General features: G+C 41.1%; 1 protein-coding gene across 1 annotated transcript; it reads left to right on the top strand.

Annotated features, from left to right (window-relative positions):
• The first annotated feature begins 9,208 nt into the window (after nt 1-9,208).
• LCA5L (lebercilin LCA5 like) lies at nt 9,209-19,825 on the top strand. Its single transcript, XM_088159360.1, has 7 exons — nt 9,209-9,356; nt 11,592-12,106; nt 13,115-13,252; nt 14,856-14,934; nt 17,138-17,241; nt 17,536-17,662; nt 19,200-19,825. Exons 1-7 carry the CDS (start codon nt 9,209-9,211, stop codon nt 19,823-19,825), a joined length of 1,737 nt encoding a protein of 578 aa, XP_088015486.1.
• Nucleotides 19,826-19,955: the final 130 nt, after the last annotated feature.

Genomic DNA, 19,955 nt, shown 5'->3' on the forward strand with positions numbered 1-19,955 from the left:
TGTTACACACAGCTTCTGTGACATCCCAAATTCACTCATGGCCCTTATTCCCTCTGATGCTGATTCTGTGCAGGCATTGAGCTTATAACCTATCCTTTTACTCTGAAAATGTAACACTATACTTCCCTACTAAAGGAATGCTACTCCTGAGCAGCTTTTAAAGAACTTGCCACCAGACATAGCTAGAATGAGGCATCAAGGTAATTTTTATATTTTGTGATTTGAAACCATGTCCTCCATATGTCAGACATCTGAGCACCTGAAATTAAAATAACACCAAGCTAGTGTAAATCAGAGGGACAGGCAATAAGATGAGAAGTAAATCAGGGATTATGTATTTCCATAATCTAATAAAACAGAAGAGCTGAACTAGAATGATAGCCTCTTATCCTGGAAGGATGAATTCTCATGAGGAAGGATAAAATTTCCTTGTACAAACAAAGAAGCATTTATCTACACATATGCTTGCTTATAAAAAACAAGAAACATAAAATGCTGTACGTTTTTATGACAACAACAGAGGTTTGTAGTGAGCTAAAAAAAGTGCATCACTTTGAATAAAAACACTAATCCAAAGTGGTTAAAAGCCATGCAGTTGACAGAGTTCAAAGCTGCTTATTTCTGTTTAAAAAGAGAAAGTAAGAATAGAAGTAATCCCATTACTGGCTATTTAGCTGCGGAGTGACTTGTGGAACACATTCAGGCAGCAAAAAGGATTGCTCAAGGGACATTTCACTGGAGAAAGTGGCAGGATAACGTTTGGATAAACGGTTAATAAAATCTGCACGAGGCAGCAGCAGGAGTAACATCACATGCTCTGAGGGGCAGGGCACTCAAGTGCTGTCAGCTGCAATTGCAGGGTCAGCCTGTGCCTCTGGATACAGGCACTGCAGGAGATAGGGCTCCTGGAATAGCTGCTGCTCCAGACAGACGGTGCCTCTGAGGAGATAATGGAAATGGAGCCACGGATTCTGTGCTCCCTTGCTTATGAAAGCTGTAACTTTTAAACCTGGCTTAATATTTTCTCTTCAGCTTGAGGTACATAATGCACAGGAGGCTCAGGCAGCACCAAAAAATTGTGTGAAAAAAATGCTGAGGTAAAGCAGTAAGCAGCATGGAATTATGCTGCTTAAGGAAAAAGCAAGGAGTTTCTGACTATGACAACAAGATAAACAAAACAGATGATGTGCTGTGCCTTAGGGCTCACCATTACTGGGGTTTAGGCAGAGCAAGAGACTCGGGACACAACCAAGTGTGAAACCACAAAGCAAACCTTTGCTGTGGGTGGCACTAAGTGGGCAACCAAAAGAATCTCTCCAGGAAGCAGCACTCACAGAGGGAAATTTAGGGTGTAACAACACAGAGGACATGCAAAGCCTCTCCTAGAATGGATGAGACTGCAGGAGCTTGTTTGTGCCCTCCCTTGTGTCTGATGGCATGGGAAGAATTCAAATTACTCGGGCATAGATTACTCGGAAAGTGGTGATGAGCAGGATATTATTTCAGCAATGTCAGTTTTTCTTTCAGCAAAGCTTGAGTTGCACCATCTCTAGCTACTAGTCCCTTAAAAAAATAAAAAAATATGTTTTAAATAAACGTTACCTAGCTAGAGTACAGGAATTGCCAGAGAGGTTGTGGACTTCACATCCCTGGAAGTGCTCAGAGCCAGGTTGGATGATAGAATCACAGAATGGTTTGTGTTGGAAGAGACCTTAAAGATCATCTCATTCCAACCCCCTGCATGGGCAGTGACACCTTCCACTGTCCCAGGGTGGTCCCATCCAACCTTCCATTGCCAGGGATCCAGGAGCAGCCACAGATTCCCTGGGAAACTTGTGCCAGGGCCTGCTCATCCTCATAAGGAAGGAATAAATATTTAATCTAACTTTTTACTCCTTCATCTTAAGGCAATTCCCTGTGTGCTGTCCCTCCATTCCCTGGGTGCTGTCCCTCCATCCCTTGGCAATTGTCTCTCTCCATGGTTCCTGCAGCTCCTTCAGGCCCTGCAAGGCCACCCTGAGCTCAGCCCAAAGCTTCTCCTCTCCAGGCTGAACAATCCCAGCTGTGCCAGCCTTTCCTCCCAGCAGAGCTGCTCCATCCCTCTGCTCATCCTGCTGCCTCCTCTGGGCTCTCTGCAGCAGCTCCAGCTCCTCCCCAAGCTGGGACAGGGCTGGGGCAGCTCTGCAGGTGGGGTCACACCTGAGCAGAGGGGCACAGGGGCACAATCCCCTCCCTTGCCCTGCTGGTTATGCTGCTTTTGACACCGATTCGAAGGGGGCCAAGTTCATAAAATGTCACTGAAACCACTGGAAATAAAAGGATTTTAGAGGTGCCATAGCCATGAGCAGCAGGAACTGTAACACTTCCTCTGTGCAAGACATGAATTCTCTTTCTCCCAGAATTTATAATCTTGCAGGATATCACCAAATCCTAAACACCTCTGTGACTAGCAACATTTTTTTTTGTTTTGTTTACTCCAAGCCAAGCATTTAGTGCTTTTTAGTGCTATAAATAAGTGTCTCCACTTCTGCCTGCCTTAATGAATATTTCAATATCAGCTAAATCTGGAGCAGAAAGATAATAAAGCTGGAGATATTTAAAATAAATTTCTGAAGCATCAAGGGGAAAAAATACAGACTGCAGATTTGCTCCAGAGCCACAGTGAATTATAACATTCCAGCATCTGATCCAGAGCACCAGAATGTCATTGGGTTCACTGCACTCACCTGTACTATTTATTAACATGAAAACCACTTGAGGTCAGTAGGGTGACCATGGTCAGTACATAAAATAGAGACTTTTTCATTCTTTGCCAGTGATCCTCTGCTGATTTACACCAGAGGCTGGGCCCATCTTATATTGAATTCAGAATCAACACTATGCATTTGATGGGGTCAGCCACCAAAGCTGAAGATATCACCAGTGATAATAGGATAACTTAAACTTCCAATTTAAACTGTTTAGGGATTAAATTAATTCTCTTCAGGAAAAGCTGTACGTACTTGATACAAAATTCCTATTTAATAGGATTTTAGTGATATATTGAGGTTTGTGCTAACTCCCTGTGTGAGCGAATTTTATTTTATATATACTAGAACTCATTAAAGGTTCATTGAAAGGATACCTTCCATCCATGTTAATTGGAAAATGTGGAAACCTACTCCAGGTGTACTTGGCACTGCAATTCAGGATCAGTAATCTGAACCCATGCTGAGATTGCTACAGATGTACACACATCCAGCACACCAGAAAGGAGCAAATACAGAGGAATATTGCCCTGTGAAGATCCCATAATTTTCTTTTGAAGTTTCCTGATCAAAACAGTCCAAACAGGAACAAGAAGAGTGCCCAGGCACAGGATATGGCAATTTATAAAGCTACTTGAGGAATGAATGTTTTATTACAAATAAAACTACCAAACCTGAAGTTCCCAACTTCTTCTTCTGTTTTTTAACCCCTTGTATCTGAAGTTTACTATTAAAAAAGCTAAACATCAATAGTAATTTTAGAATATAAGGCTTAGGAACAGACTGATGAGAGAACTGCCAGCTTCCTCAGCAGGATTCCAACTGGAACTTTAGTGAAGGACCCCTGCTTCATTTCCCACCGGGGATGGTCCCATAAATGGGGGGTGTTTTTTGGAGCTTTTCCACTCTGGAATCTTCTTAAAGAAATGGAGCTGGTGTCAGGGAGATAGAGATGTAGTTACAGCTCTGTGCAAACACCAGCCAGCTCGTTTAGCCGTGTCACTGGGAGGGAGTGCCAGAGGAAAACTGAAATCTGAGCTCATCTGGGAACTGGATATAAAAGGAAACAGTCCTTTCCCGGCTCCCACCTCCCACGGACTTCCAACCTCCCTACTATTCACATGCCCTTCCCTTCAGCTGATACTCTCTGCTGACAGCTACAGCGGTAGATCTCAATGCTGAAAATCATCAGTATAGCATTTCAACAGACACACACACCAGAATGGGGGGGAAAAAACCCAAAACCAACAACAAAAAAACAAACACCAAAAAAACAAATAAACAAACTCAAAAGCACAAACAAAAAATTAACCCCTGCCAAAAAAACACAAATAAACTACCAAAGAAAAAAAAAACCAAAACAACCCCACAAAAAAACCTCGAACTAAAAAGAAAACAAAAAACTTCCCAAAGCCCAGGAAATGGAAGGAGCTTGGGAAAGCTTTTCTGCCTAACTTTATCCAGCTCCAGGTTCTTTCTTAGACCGAGTTCCCCCTTCGCAGGAGCAGTGTCCTAAGGTCTCTTTTAAAAACAAGTACTTAATTTTCTTCTGTAAACAGTCTGGCAGCGCTTTTGCACAAATACAATACCCACTGTTTCTTTCCTCAGTGTATACATATTGCAAATAATTTCTCAAACAGCAGTAAATCTATGAAATGACAGATAACTTAGATGTTAGTGTAACTGTGGTAAAAATTCGCAGGCAAGCCAGCCTGCACTGACAGGAATTCTCTACACTTTGAGCAACTTTCAAGAAGAAGGTGATCGGGGCAGAATAAAACTAAGGTTTATTCCTGCTAAGAATTGCAGTGGGTTTTTTGTCATGTGCAAGCTCTTTCCTGGCATCCCCTAGGCTAATTGCCCACCCTAATCCAGCGGTAAGAGGATGTTAAAGGAGTCACCTACCGCTGTAGACCCCGAAGATGTGGCCACAAAGACTTTGATCACCATGCTGGCAGCGAATCAGCAGAGCAGCTCTGCCACCCACGAGTCACCACGATCCCCGGAGCAATCCGAGTGTTCCGCACTCCTGGGCTAAGCCGGGTCCTAAATGGATGCCCCCTCCCCCCAGAAATCCTTTACAGCTTTGCCCTCTCTCCCTCTGCCCGGGGTCCCGGGATTTCCCACTCCATTGGCTCTTCGAGTATTTTGGGACGAGGATTGGTCAGTAAGAGGAGCCAGAGCAAAGGGTTTGCACCTGCCCCTGGCCTTATTGCATTAGATTGACAGGGTGGCAGCCCAAAAAAGGCAAGGGAGAGTAGTGCACCAATGAGACAGGGCTGGAGAAATATTTGGGAGAGGGGGAAGGGACAGCTGAGAAGGGATAAGGGACGGGGAGCTGGCAGCTTCGTGCTGGGGGCAATCCCAAAGCTGTCGGGTTCCATGGGCTCTGTCACAGCTCCATCCTGAAGGGAAGAGCTGTCCCAGAACACTACAAGGCTTTGGAGTTGGAGTTGTAGCTGGAAATCTGAAGTTATAAACGGGGAAGGGAGGGGAGCATGGATGCAGCAGTAATTATAGTAGAGATAATATTGAAATAAGCCTTGGTTAGGAACGCTCTCGGCTTTAAAGAATTCAGATTTGCAGGGCTCAGGGATTTTCCTGACATAAATGTGTGTCAGGACACTGCCTGATTCCGATTTGCCTGGCTCGATGTACCAGAACCTATTGTTGCATTTTCTCCTCCTTTTCGCATCACCACTGAAAATTTCCAGGGCACAAGGCATAGGAAGAGATCAAGAATACTCAAGAATACTCAGCAAAAATTATTCCCATTCTCCTGTGTTATCCAGGATGCTCTTTTCTTCCATCTGGCTATTGCCTTTAACCCCAGAGATCGCCACAATTCAGTGCCTGCCTGCACATACTTGCTAAAGATCATCTCTGGGCATGAGAGGTATTTGAAGAATGTTAAATGGTCACAGATTATTTTCAAATTTTAAGGGCCAAGTCTGTTTCTGCTGTGAGCAACATGAGCTCAGTAAAGCTGATACTGTGCCAGAGGTGAAACTGGACTAGGTTTTAGAAAAACATGTTTCACATGTTAAGATTGAATATATTAATGTCTGATCCTGAAAACGCTTAAAATGGATAACACTTCATTTCCAGAATTTATTAGATAGGACTAAATACACTATTACATAGTAAAAAAGAGTAAAAATGCTGTTGAAAGGAAGTTTTTTTGTCTGTATGCAGTATGCAAAGCTGGAAATGCAGTTCTCCATGTATGGAATCAAGATCCTGAAAAACTGCACTGAAAACTAAAAATAACAGTATGGGTAGTTTACTGTGGCTCACCATCTGTCACCTCTTTTTTACTTTTGAGAAGTAACAGGAGGTCCAGCAACAAGCTTATTAGAAGCAGTGTTTTCAGAGTATTTCCCTGAAAAAGAGCAACAACCACAAGAAAAACCCCAGTGAGAAAACATTAATTATTGCCTGAAGTTATTTACACATGCTTGTTTCTCAGGAGATTTTATATGTGAGTATAGCCTGGGAAATGACTGGCCATTTGGAATAGAATATTTCCAAATTATTTGGTTTTCTGTGCCCTTAAGAATTACAACCAAAGGATGAAATAATCCTGGGCTTCACCACATACTGCTCAGCCTTGTGATAATGATGTTAATAATTCATCAGAGAATCACAGAATAAGCTGAGCAGGAAGGGACCTACAAGGATCTTTGAGTCCAACTCCTGGTCTTGCACAGCACCATCCACAGGAGTCACACCATGTCCTCAAAGCAGTAAATATTTGCACCACCAAACATCCATGGTCAGATTCTGGGACAGAATTCCCAATGAGCTCTGGCTCCTGCTTGGCTTCACACCCGAAACGCTGAGCTGCGCATGGAAACTCCACTCCTGAGGAATTTGGGTCTTGGCTCCCATTGTGTGCAGCCTCCAAGGAAACCATGGCTTCATTTTGAAGGGATTTTTCTCCTTTTTCAATGTAAGAATGTTGACTTTAACCCTGACTTTGGAGCTTGTTGGGTCCGGCCTGTGTGCTCTGAGGGCACGTCCAGGCCGTGAGGCACCTCCATGGGCAGGGCACAGCGGGACCCACAACATCAAATTCCCATTAAAACCCCACTGTGGTACTGAAATATGAGGGTGGAAATACACACACAGGCTCCTCTGTAGGGTCTGGGGTGAGGGAAGAGGGAGGGAAAAGGTGAGACCCTGCTCCAAAGGTGCTGCCGCCATTTCCCACAGGAGCAGGGACAGAGGCCGACGATGGCGGCTGGTGAGGCCGTGAGGGGACAGCACACATTGGGGTGGAAGTGGGGAGAGATTCCTAGAGAGGACACGGGACAAGGTGGGATCCTTCACCTGTGCCAGCACAACAGGGGGAACAGAGCAGGGTGAGGGGAGGACATGGGGCTGGGTGTGGGGTTATGGGACACGGAGGGAGATCCAGGATATGGGGCTGGGTGTGGGGTTATGGGACACGGAGGGAGATCCAGGATATGGGGCTGGGTGTGAGGCTGTGGGACACTGGGAGAGAGGCCAGGACATGGGGCTGGGTGTGGGGTTATGGGACATTGATGGGGTGCCAGGACACTGGGCTGGGTGTGGGGTTATGGGACACTAATGGGGTGCCAGGACATGGGGCTGGGTGTGGGGTTATGGGACACGGAGGGAGATGCCAGGACACTGGGCTGGGTGTGGGGTTATAGGACACTAATGGGGTGCCAGGACACTGGGCTGGGTGTGGGGTTATGGGACACTAATGGGGTGCCAGGACACTGGGCTGGGTGTGGGGTTATAGGACATTAATGGGGTGCCAGGACATGGGGCTGGCTGGGTGTGGGGTTGTGTGTCCAGGTGGACACTGGTGGAGTGCCAGGACATTTTCATCTCCGACACAGGAATTTGGCCCTTAAAAAAAAATTAATTAATTCCTGTACCTTTTCAACATAAATTCTCCTGGAGTTTGTCCATTCCAGCCTTTGCCTTTTAAATTCTATTGCGGTATCTTTAATTTCATATTTCTCTTTCTTCTGCTTCACCTTCGGTTTTCCTGTCTTCTCCTTTTCTATTTTATTTACTTCTCAACACCTGCTCTGGATGAGCAGAATCAGGCCACACTTCTCCTCAAAACAAATTAAAGCAGTAGTTTTAAGTTTAATTTTAGGTAATTTGCTTTGAAGACAATTTGCCTAGAACGTGTTGGCAGTGCCAAATCAAATTTTAACACAAATACAGATCTGTGAACCAACCTGGGCTTTGCCTAATGCTCAAAATATGATTTCTCATCTCTTGTGGGTTATTGCACTGCCTCAGATTTAGCAGGACTGTGGCATTCCTCAGTATTCCACAAGGAAAAATTGTTCATGCAAAGGAATTAAGAGCAATGAAACTGTTTTGCTTCAGCCTAAAATGTTCTGTGCAATCTTGAATTGCTTTTTTTAAAAATTTTCTTTGGGAGCTGTGTGATTTCCCTCTCCCCTTTAAGAAATTTAATTAAAAATGAAATGCCAGCACAAAGCAAAAAAGCCAACAAAGGAGTTAGAAGGTTCTAAGAAAATGGTTTCATATTTTGTTAGCGAAGGGGACGTGTTAAAATCCATGTGAACTAAAATACCATTTTAACCTCCCTCTAATTTCCTTTCCACAGTTGCCATGCTCCTTTTAGACCCCCAGAATATAAAATTTATCCTTCTACAATGTAAGATTCTTCGTTTATAAATGAATATTAAGGGAGCAAAGATGAATTTCTCCGTGGCCCTCTTGTCACTATGAGGTGAATGTGACATTGTCACTCTCAAAACCCTCTATTAGCAAATATTTTCCTACTTTTCTGTTTTCTTCCTCTTTTATGCAAAAAATAAAAGTTGAATTATCTCTTTGGGGGCCAACATTTAGCCTCTTTTGTGTTTTAATCTCACATTTGGGTGTGTTTAGAACCTAATTCCTTTCCACAATTGTGGCTCAAGGCAAAGCTTGCCTCTCCTCACCTGAAGTGGATTGGAACATGATAATAAGAAAATGGAATGGGTATCAAGCCATATCCCAAGAAATATTTTTTACCAGAATTACATTGTTTAAATAATTCTGCCAGGAGAATAAACTGCTCTGTTCTTGCACTTCCCAGTAGCCTCGGCAAGGAAATAAAGGAAAAAAATAGGGAGAAAAAAGGAAAAAAAAAAAAAAAGCTTAACAGTTATTCAGAAAGGTCTAGAAAATTACTTAAATTATTTTTTTTATGCTAAATATGCTAAGAATGCTTTTTGCAAGCATTCTAAAATATTTTTAGGTTCTCTACCCTCTGCTGAGTGTTAATATGGCAGCTAAGGTGGTTTTTGTGCTGTTTTAAGGGATTAATTAATTTTGTGATCTGATTTGCTGTCTAATACTTGAAAAATGTGATCATTGATATTTTTATGACATGAAGTACTCTGAAATCCCAGGTACAGTGGTGACCTTTTAAAGAAGACACAAGAGAACATTCATTCCAGATGATTCCAAGAGCTTTGTCAGTGGCTGAGCCTGAAAAGCTCAGAGGAGGCAAACCTTTAGAAACAGGAACTGAAGAGAAGGAAACACAGAAAAAGGACAAGACAAGAAAGGAAAGAAGGAAATGTGGACAGTATCTCTATGCCCAAGGTGATAAAAAAGGTAAATTTATTTTCTGGTAGTATGAGATTCCCTTAAGAAATATCATTGTTCCCTTTCTTTGGCTTTTTTTTTTTTTTCCAAAATTAGCAAGACAGAGACAACAGGTTTTCAGTGAAAGAATATAATAAATTCTGTTTGAAACATCAGTAAGGGGAGGGAAGAGAGAGAGAGAGAGAGATTCCCTGCTGTGTTATCCCACAATACTCAGTGATCCAAAGGGAGAATCACCTGGGATGTGGGAGCCCCTTGGAAATCCTCATTCCTCAGCTTGAACCCAAGGACCTGAAAATGGCTCTGCCACATTTTGGTTTCTGACCATGCATCACCTGGAGAGTCTGAAAAATCCTTTCATAAAGAAAATGGGAAAAAATAATGCACAAAAGTGTCGGTTTTGAGCAGAAAACAGCCATTTTGTGGCCAGCTGGGTCATGGTGTGTCCTGTGAAATGAATTTGTGCCTCAATGGAAAGAGCATAGAGAACAAAGATGTAAATGTACATGGAATTTATGCCACTGTTAACAGTGAGGAATCTCTACATGTCTGCATCTTTTCCCATCTAGACCCATCTTTTCTTAAATCCTTAAATCCTACCAGGCCACATCACAAAAATGAGTGGAAAAACAGCAACCATTTTCCTGCTGAGCTTCAAAATTTCATTTTGATTTATTAAAGCTACAAGATGGAAATCAATCAAAAAAACCAAAACAAAACAGAAGAACCACTGATTGTCTCCATTATAATCTCTGTTATTATATGCTGCTGTCAAGAAATTATACTGGCATGAAAGCAGCAGACCAGAAAATATAATAACATTTTTTATATCTAGTTAGCACAAAAATCATTATTGCCCTCTACCTGTGGTGGGTAATTTATTGTATATATTTGTAGATGCTATTTATCATTTGGATAAAGTGTTTATTCTTGCTTGTCCATGACTATTGGAAATGAAATACACTTTACAGTACTTCTGACAGCTTTTGCAGAAATGTATTTGCCCTTTTTTCCCCATCCTCAGTTGATTCTGGCAAAATTAAATCGTAAGATAATGTAATTTTGCAAATACTTGTGTGGCAATATTTGTGGTCATATTGCAGTTTTCCTGCAGTGGAATTGTGTTACAGAAAATATTGGATTCAACAGAAATTCTTGGAAAGATCTGTCCTTTTATTCTGGTGTTTTTTAAAGTCAGAACCTCACCTGTTTTATCCATAAAATATGAGGTGATCTATAAATTATAATAAACTTTTTAGCAAAATACTGCCTGAAATGCCATGAGAGCTGTAGTGAAACTGAATATATGCCTGAAAAAGGAAAATACACTCAGATTTACAGTCTTGACTATTTTTAAATTAAATCCTGCTTCAGGAAAAGAAAGTGAGAGTAATTCAGCCAGAATCCTGGCCTTGAGGAGAGGCAAATGGCAGCAGCACACTGAGAAGTAGCCCATTAATATATATTTTAATTGCCGTTTAGAAATCATGCAGACAACAGAACACCTGTTCTATGCAATGAGCATTTTAGGTTTTAAAATGTAATTTAATTCAAAGCTGACTGGAAAGCTGTAGAAATCTGGTTGGAAATCCCAGCTGCAGGGATTTTAACCATGTGCTGTTGGGAGCATGCTGGTTTTTGAGTCCTTGCAGACCTGTAAAATGCTCTGTTGTTTTTGGTTGGTTTTTTGCCTTTTTTTTTTTTTTTAACATGAGCCTATTCAAGGTGTAGCTTCTCATTCGTTGTATTTGGTTCATCAGATTGTGGCTACATTAGTGAAGTGCATGATTTACAGGAAGCAAACTGATTTCCATTGAAAATGGGTTGAAAATGGATTTCCACTGATTTATTTCCATTTATCTCCATTGGATGCTAGCTGTGGTCTCCTGCAGCCACAGAAAGACACAGAGATATAAAATATTTAATGCATTTTTCTGTGAATTATTTGAATCACACAATCCTAGAATAGTTTATGTTGGAAGAGACCTTAAAGATCATCTCGTTCCACCCCCTGCCATGGGCAGGGAACCTTCTCCTAGACCAGGCTGCCCATTGAACATCAGAGTTTTGGGGCATTTTGTGAAGAAACCACAAATCTGCAATTGGATGAGCAGTTTAGGAGTAGTAATTGATTAGTAGTAGGAGTTTATGTGAGCAGAAAATAACTCAGTGATTGATTAATCTCAACTAATTTCTGTCTCTCAATGCCGATTTACTGTGATCCCAATGCAGGAGGGAAGAAATGGCCAGCAGCAAAACCCTCCTATTTGAACTCCTCCTTTTTAACCCTGCACAGCGGCGTGGTTTACCAGGACAAAAACGCCACGGCCCAGCGAATATCCTCAGCCAGGCTGCACAAAATCAAAGAGCTGAAGAACGAAAAATTCGACTTGCAGAGGAGAGTGGAGGCGTCGAGCTTGGAGAACCAGGCTCTGAGAGAGCTGAACCGCCGGCAGGGCAGGGCCATCGACAGGTACAGCAGCGCCGAGAGCCACCTGCAGGAGCTGCTGGCAGGACACAGGAACGACATGAGAGACCTCAGGACACTCCTGAAAATGTCCCAGGAGGCCGAGAAAAACACAGCCAGGGAGCTCAAAAGAGTTGAAGCAGAGCTGAGGAGAACTGAAAGTGATCTGAAGACCTTGGTTGTGCTGTCAGAAGATAAAGCTCTGGCAGAGAGGGAGGAACTTAACCACAGGCTGGCAGTCCTGAACAAAACATTGGAAGCAAAGGATGAGAGGATACAGGTAATGCCTGCAAGTTATTGTATTTGTGAAATGTAGGGGCGTAGAGTATCCTAAACTGGGAGGGAATCACAAGGATCATCGAGCAGGAGAAATTTCAGTGCAGGAATAATGGAAAAATTTTGGCTAGTTCTTATCACATGAATGATCCTGATATAATCCTGTAACACTGGATGCTGTTTGATCCAGAGCTCTCCTGAGTGTAAGAAAGTTCAAGAGCAGATAATTCCTCTCCTTTTAATATCTCATGTTTCTTTACTCTCACTGACCCCGGCACAAAAGGGATAGGAACACCATTTTTACTACAAAACGGGAAGAATGAAATTTCCATTGTCCTCCAGGAATCCATTTCTATTTCCTCTGGGGTCTATTATGCATAAAATTAAATAAAGAGGCAGGAAATCTTAAGAGATACTGTAAATACGAACAGCTGAATTCAAACCCCCTTTTAAAAACTTTCTGTTTCCAGGAGTAAGCAGCTATAAAAAGCACACAGGGTTGGGTGTCCACCCAATACTTTCAGGAACTGGAATTTCAGTGCATGGCCCTGGGTTCTGAACATAAAGAACCCAATAAATCACCAAATTTTCATTTACTCTAAACCTCTTTATTCTGCCACACTTCATAGGTCACTGTGAATAGAAAGCCTTAACATTTCTCAAAGATGGTTGTATTAATTAATCCATCAGAAAGGTAATGTATGCCCTTATTTTTATGATGGAATGCCAAAACCTTTTCATTTGTTTAGCAAAAATAGGTTTTAAACCATTTTTTCCTTACTTTGAAATTAATTTTTCAGATACTTCAGTATAGTTTCATGCATTGTTTACAACATAATTTATAATATTATTTATATTACTATAATTAGAAGATAATAACTGTTATTATATATAATTACGAGCTTAAATTTCCTTGTATTAGCACACTTAGATTTTAAAACTGTCAGAAACTGAAATTTTCCAACTGTCACACCGAGTACATCCATATGGTAAAATCTGTCAATTTTTTAAGAGTCTGGAAATGCAGCTGAAGCTGAACAACAGCACCTTTAGTCGTCAGCTGGCAAGTGAAAGTAAAAAACTCCTGGAAGCTACAATGACTACAAAGAACTTGCTAATGGAAATTAACATCATTCACCAAAAAATTAAGGTATTCTTGATTTTATCCAGGTTTCTGTCGCTACAGGAAAATTCAGGTATTTAATGTTACCTATTCCTTTTTCTTCTTTTACAATATTTACTAATGGAATTTGGTTTCCTGCTTGAGTCTATAATCCACTAAAAAAGCCAAAAATGTCAAATTCTGGCATCATTGTGGGGTCTGTTTGTTAGAAGCCTTTCAATAATGAATTGAAACAGAGATTAATGCATCAGAAATGGAACCACAGTCCACACCAATGTGTTACCATTTTGCCAGATTGGGGTCAGATATATTCATCTACTTATTTTAAATGAGCTCTCCCACAGAAACAAATCAAAATGAGACAACCTGCAAAACTAGAGTTTAACAAAAAGACTCGTGGAAATGTTTCAAAAGTTTGCTCAAATTCCAAGTTTGGTTTTTAGACAAATGGTTTTGGGATAAATAGATCCAGTTCAGCACTTCTTGTATGCTTGTAAATCAAACTTACAGGAAAACTAAATTGATTTAAAGCCCAAACTGCCAGGCATGGGATGTCATATGAATTATAATGAGGAAAACCATTACACATTCCAGAAAACCTGGAATCCCTTGTGGCTTTTTCAAAATTGTGTTTGCAACACAGTTAAAATACACTTCCTTATACATTTCTGTGTGTACAGTTCACGTCCTAGATGGAATCAAATATCTGTGGAAGATGTTGTTAAGGGGAGTTTTCCCTGATGTTGTGAAGGGCAGGACAGGCAATTCCTGAGCATTCATGGAGGTTGGGATTTCTGCACAGGGATGTTGTTTATCCCTCTTCCCTGTGCAGAAGTTTCCTCCTGGTCCTTGGCAGTGCTTTTTCCCTGTCAGAGTCTGATCTCCTCCTGGATGTGCAGATCTGGGAGATGGGAACCATAATAACCTCAGGAACACTAATATAAAACTGTCCCAAAATGCAAATTATTCCAAAGTACAGGTCTCACCTTAACACTTCTCTAAAACAGTTCTGTTTCATCTCTTTTCCACACAGTTTTCTGTGTGTCCAGGTCTCTGAATTTTGTATTTAGATGAACAAAATCTTCTATTGATTTACCACAAAGACCAGACATGCTTCTCAACCTTATTTCTGTGCCAGAACAGAGTTTATCCTTACAAATTCATGGTTTTAGGCACCTGTCTTATTTCAGGCCATTCCACTTCCAGGATAAATTATAATTTTTCCCAAATAAATGAAGCTCCTCTTTTTTCCCACTGAAAACTGGAGTGGTGAGAGTGTTAATGAGATCTATATTCTGTGTTTGAGGAAGATTTCATTAAGGAAAGAGGAATCTTGCTAAATAAATGTCAAAATGTGCCCCTGGAGTTCCTGCCACCACCAGAGCAACAGGCTGTGAACCAGCTGAGTGTATGACAAAGGCACTGAGTAAATTAATTTTTTAAAAATCAACAAAAAAGAGGAAGTAAAGGCAAAAAATACTTTGTCTGGAAAAATGTAAACGACAAAGCCACCACGTGGTCTGGCAAAAGGTGAAATCCCTGATGGTTTCACCCAGCATGGGAAAATTAAGTGGGTAAAAAGTAATTTCTAATGCATATTAGAAACTTAGTAATGTTTATTTCTTCTTAGGAAAAAGATCGACAACTTTATGTACAGAATATTTATGCAAATCGGATGCCAAAAGCCCTGAGGGACAGAAGTGACCAAAGTATGTCTGTAATCATCTTCTTTTCTTGTCTAGTTAAGTGACACTTCCATTGTTTTAGAACTGGGAAGTTTATTCCAAATTAAATGCCAAAGTAGTGCTTTTGTATGTGCTGAAAAGGTGAAAAGGTTTAGGAAGTTTAAAGGCTTGAATGATAGAAAAATAACAATATAAATTAAGTTCTACTAAGGAAGAAAGAGCTCTTTAGTAAAGAATATTTCTTTTACATGGATGCTCATAGATATTAGGGAGAAATATTTATTCCTTGCAGTCTTGGCTATCCAGCATTCCAAGGACAGCTGCTGGTGTGGGATTCAGCTGATTAAAACCGACCAGAGCTGTCTGAGATGCCCCAGTTTGCCTCCACTACCCCCAGAAATTGGGATGGAATGATTTAAACACAAACTTCCCTGGCTGGAGCACCTCTTGAAAACACTGATCAGATATTGCTGCTCCTAAAGTGAAGCAGAAATCAGGACTTCCTTCCTCTGGGTACCAAAGAGCACCGAGCAAACCTGTCTGCTGGAAATGCCCCCCACAGAATTCCTCAAATCATGGCAGAAATACAAAATCTTATCACACTCAGTTGCTTATTTCTTTACTCTTCATTTCCTTTGCACATTCTGCCTTAACCACCAGTGAAATACAGGGAAAAGATTGGTAATTCAAGGTGTAAAATTAAGAAAAGCACATATTCCTGGTTCTCATCCCAAGTCAGACACGTTTTTTTTTATGAAACTCTGAATTTCTATTTTAGTTACGCCACATAACTACAATTTATTATTTTTATTTTACTCACATATGGCTTTGTATTCAATGGAAATTGAATATTGCTATTCAATTATGGTACTTAAACCATTGTTATAATTTAAATTCTTCTTTCCTTTAAACAAGATAAGGGAGCTTAGTTGGAGACAGACATGATATTTTGTAATGGAAAGCTTGCAAACAAAGTTGCCCGATCTTTTGGAATTTTTAGAAAAAAGTTTAATTCTCTGCCACTTAATGTATTTGGAAACCCAGAGCTGTAATTGCTGACGATTTGTTTTCCTTTTCATTATTGACTTGAATTTTCCTTTAGCAAATTTCTAAAGATTTGCATCTTCAGGTCATTATTTTCTAGCTGATGTTCACAGAAATTTCTTTAGCCAGAAGGAAACTAAACCCGAAATTTGGAGCTGTGTTTTTTTTTTTCCCGCTGCTGACGAATGTCTGGAGGGAGGCTTCCTTCGGTGGTCCCAAATCTCTGTGCATGGAATTGCGATGGATTTATGGGATGGAGCCCTGGATTGCCGGAGCTCCGGCCGGGCAGGGGCTCACCTGGGGGGGCAGCGCCCCCTAGTCCCGATCCCGGGGAACGCCCCGCTCATCCCTGGATGATAATCCCTGCTCCTGGAGCAGCTGGGGGGACCAAACCAATTCCTCCCGCACCATCGGAGTCATCCCAGGCTCGCCACCAGCGTCCCTTTCACCGCCCGGCTGCCAACACCTGGAGGGCACCGTTTTTATGCTTTTTGTCCTTTGATTTCTGAGCTCAAAACTGGGAATAAGGGTGAATGTGGAATGTGGGTAAGATCCACATTTTTGCTGCTGTGTGGTAGCAACTTTCTCAGCTGCTGTACTCGTGTCAAAATTATTCCAAAAATAAAGGAACAATATACTCATCTTCTCCATCTCATATCCATATTTCTGTGAACATCTCATTCAATCATCCCATGGAATCTCTTCCAAATACCACTGATATTTCAAACAGTGTTGAGCATTTCCCATGAGCTGGGTTCCATAAAGATCCAAATTTAGGAAGCTGAACTCTGAGGCTTCATAGCAGACGTCTCAAATTTACACTAAAATGGAACCAAAAATTAAGCCCATGTGGGTTCTGGGGCATAGACACACTTGTCTGACTTGATATGTTCTATCTGACCTGGAATTTATAGTGTATTTTTTTATATGTTTATGTGTATAAGTATGTTTAGGATGCACTGATGTACAGATGAAAAAGATCAGAAATTCAGGTTTGTGTTCAGTTTCAGCATTTATAGATTCATCAGAACAAATTATTTATTTTTTAAAGATATGCATTTTAAAAAATTATTAAATTTTTGGTCACATACCAGTATTGTCAGTTGCCAGAGACATCTTTTATTTATATCAAAAACCTAATTCCAGAAATTACTGTATTGCTAATGCTTGTCCTATTCAACAGGTCTGAGAGTAGACAGATCAGCACAAGTAGATAAAGAGACTTTTAGAGAACTGCTGCTGTCTCAGCACCAGGAAACAGAAAAACATCCAATACAGCTGAAAAAGGTGGGAAAGATCTGGATCCAAATCCAGTGCCCTGTTTAAACTCTCAGCTAAGGTGTATCTTATTCCCTAAGTTGCAGTAATATACCTGGATAGCCTGATCCATCAATTTGGATGTGGATTTTGCATGAGTGTGATAACAGTACAGAAATAATGCTGTGATGCAAAATAAGAATGTAACATAGAAATGGTAATAGAAATTACCAATCTTTTTCTAAGTATTGCACTGATTGTGTTCTTTTAAAAGTCACTAAACAATCATTCCATCGTTATTTTACCTTTAATTGCCAATTGTAGGAGAAAAGAGGAGATAAGAGTAGAGAAGGTAAAGCAAAGGAAGTGTGCTCAGATGCCCAGGGTAGAAAAGAAAAGCAAGCAACCAAGAAGGTGCCAATGCCAGAAGTTTCTAGCAGGACCCACAGAGGTAGGTTTAATGTTTCTCTCAGAAATCCACCTGATCTTTGCAAATCACCAGAAGTCCTGGTAATTTATGTGGTTCTGACAGCCCTTCACTGGCAGCTGGCTGACAGGAACTAGTTCCAAATGATGAATGAAGTGTCACTGAAATCCCAGAATCATCTGGGTTGGTGATTACAGCTGCTGGTGGTGCTGCACTGACAGCAGAACTGCTCTGCAGAATGTGGCATCTCCACCCTGCTGCTCTTCCGGAAGCATTTCTTGGCCAGGGTGGTAAAAATTCAGTGTTCTGTCTAAAATAACAATTTTAATCCACACTAATCAAACTCTGATCTCAAAATGGTAGCTGGGAATCTTCATCATTGATGTGACTGTATTTCCATGGCTGGAAAAGGAAAAGGACTGCGAGGGCTGAGCTCCTCATTAGTGATCCCTGGAAAGAGATTTTATGTAAATCTCAGCCATTGTGTTCTCATGGAAAAGTTACATGGAAGGGACTCATCTGTAAGCATCTTTATTCTGAAGAAATTTTATAGAACAGAGGAAAGAAAAAGCCACTGCTGTTCCCTCAATCATGTTTGTCTTTCTAGAAACATTCCTGTTATTTCCTTTAAGGCTTTTAGGAAAAGTGCCACCTTTTAGGAATGCCACCATTCTAAACATGTCACAAATGGCAGGAGACACACATTTACCCGGGTGGAACAGGTGATGCCAGGTCACATCCCTGTAACCCTGCATGTCTTAACTCCTGAGGTTTGTGCTCTGCCTTTCCAGAGCCCCTCAGATAACCAAAGTCAGCATTTGTCTTTAAAATGCCCTTTTAAAACTGACAGAAAACACAGGTCTTACAATGCTCCCCGTGAACTTCTGAAAAATCTGTGAAATCCAGGTTTCTCTCATGGATAGTACACTTTTATTGAAGGCTCACTTTTCTTTTTTTAATTCCTACAACTTCTTATTTCTCCTTTAAGCTTGGATTATGTCTCATTTTGAGGGTATTCTGTGAGCTTCAGCAGGGCACAGGACCCATTAGAAGTCGCCCCCTGCCCAGATAAATAACATTTCTGTACACACATTCCTTTTCCTACTGAAAAGTGGAGCCCCCTCATTTCCAGAGAGAGCTGCTATATATTCCACTCCACAGAAGTAACTCTGTTGTGAATTAAGGGAAAGGAAACCCTGCATATCTCTATGTTCCACTTAAAAGCCAGAAAGTGACAATTAAGAGTTCAGATCTCACCTGGTTTCTTTGTTGCACTGTGCATGACTTTTCTGGCACTGTATTTAGCCATTACTGTACATAATGGCAGCTAAATCCATTTAACTAAATTCAACATCATGAAAAAAGTAAAAATAAAGATATTAACCGGGATTCAGTGGCAAAATTATGTTGTTAAAATCTTGCCCCATGCTGTTGTATTTATTATAGATGGTATTTGAAATACCATCAATAATAAGAACTGAAGCAGTGAAATAAGGATGTGATACTTGCTCTTTTTAAAGCTTCATAACTCCTCATGTTCTTAAACCCCACAATATTTCAGGTGGCAAACTACTGATGAAGGAACGCAATTTTTCAGAATTCATTAAAGAAATGGAAAAAGAGACAGAGTTTCTCGAACAGGAGTTAAAAAGTCTGATGAAATCTGAAAAAAATCCTCAAAGTGACAGAGTAAAAAACAATCAAGAGGGAGAGGCAGTGGAAGAAGTTGAAAAAGAAGAGAAAAATCCATATGAGCAGCAAAAGAAGAAAGCCAGGAGTGAAGGTGCAATTCCAAGCAAAGACCTCTCTAGGCAGAAAAAAATATTCATCTCCTCAGAAGCTGTGGAGAATTTGCACCAGGGGCTCCACACTTCAGGTGCCAAATCCAGAGCAGGCAGCCCGACACAGGCAGGCCAGAGCTGCAGGGACACTGCTGAGGGCAGGGTAAAAATTTCCTTTGGGGCTTATGAACCTTCTTTTGGGCAAATCCCCCTGGCTGGGCAGGACAGCAGCTCTGGAGTGCAGGGCTGCAGCCACCTGCTGCCTTCTGAGAGGAAAACACCTGAGGGAGCTCTCTGGGCAAGGCTGTTTGCAAGGAGACAAGCCCTCGAGTTCCAGCAGCACAAGGGGGATGGCAGACCAGTGAGGGTTGCATGGCAAATCCCAAACTCCAACTCTCCTCATTAAAACCAGCTCCTGAGAATACACAATTATTTCTGATAGTTAAGTACATCAGCTTACCTTTAGAAAGTTTAAACATTCAGATTGTTAAAAAACAAATGTTTTCCTTTCATTAAATGTTTATTAAATCTTACAA

The sequence above is a fragment of the Sturnus vulgaris genome, chromosome 2 (genome assembly GCF_052056855.1).
Source record: "Sturnus vulgaris isolate bStuVul1 chromosome 2, bStuVul1.hap1, whole genome shotgun sequence".
NCBI lineage: Eukaryota > Metazoa > Chordata > Aves > Passeriformes > Sturnidae > Sturnus > Sturnus vulgaris.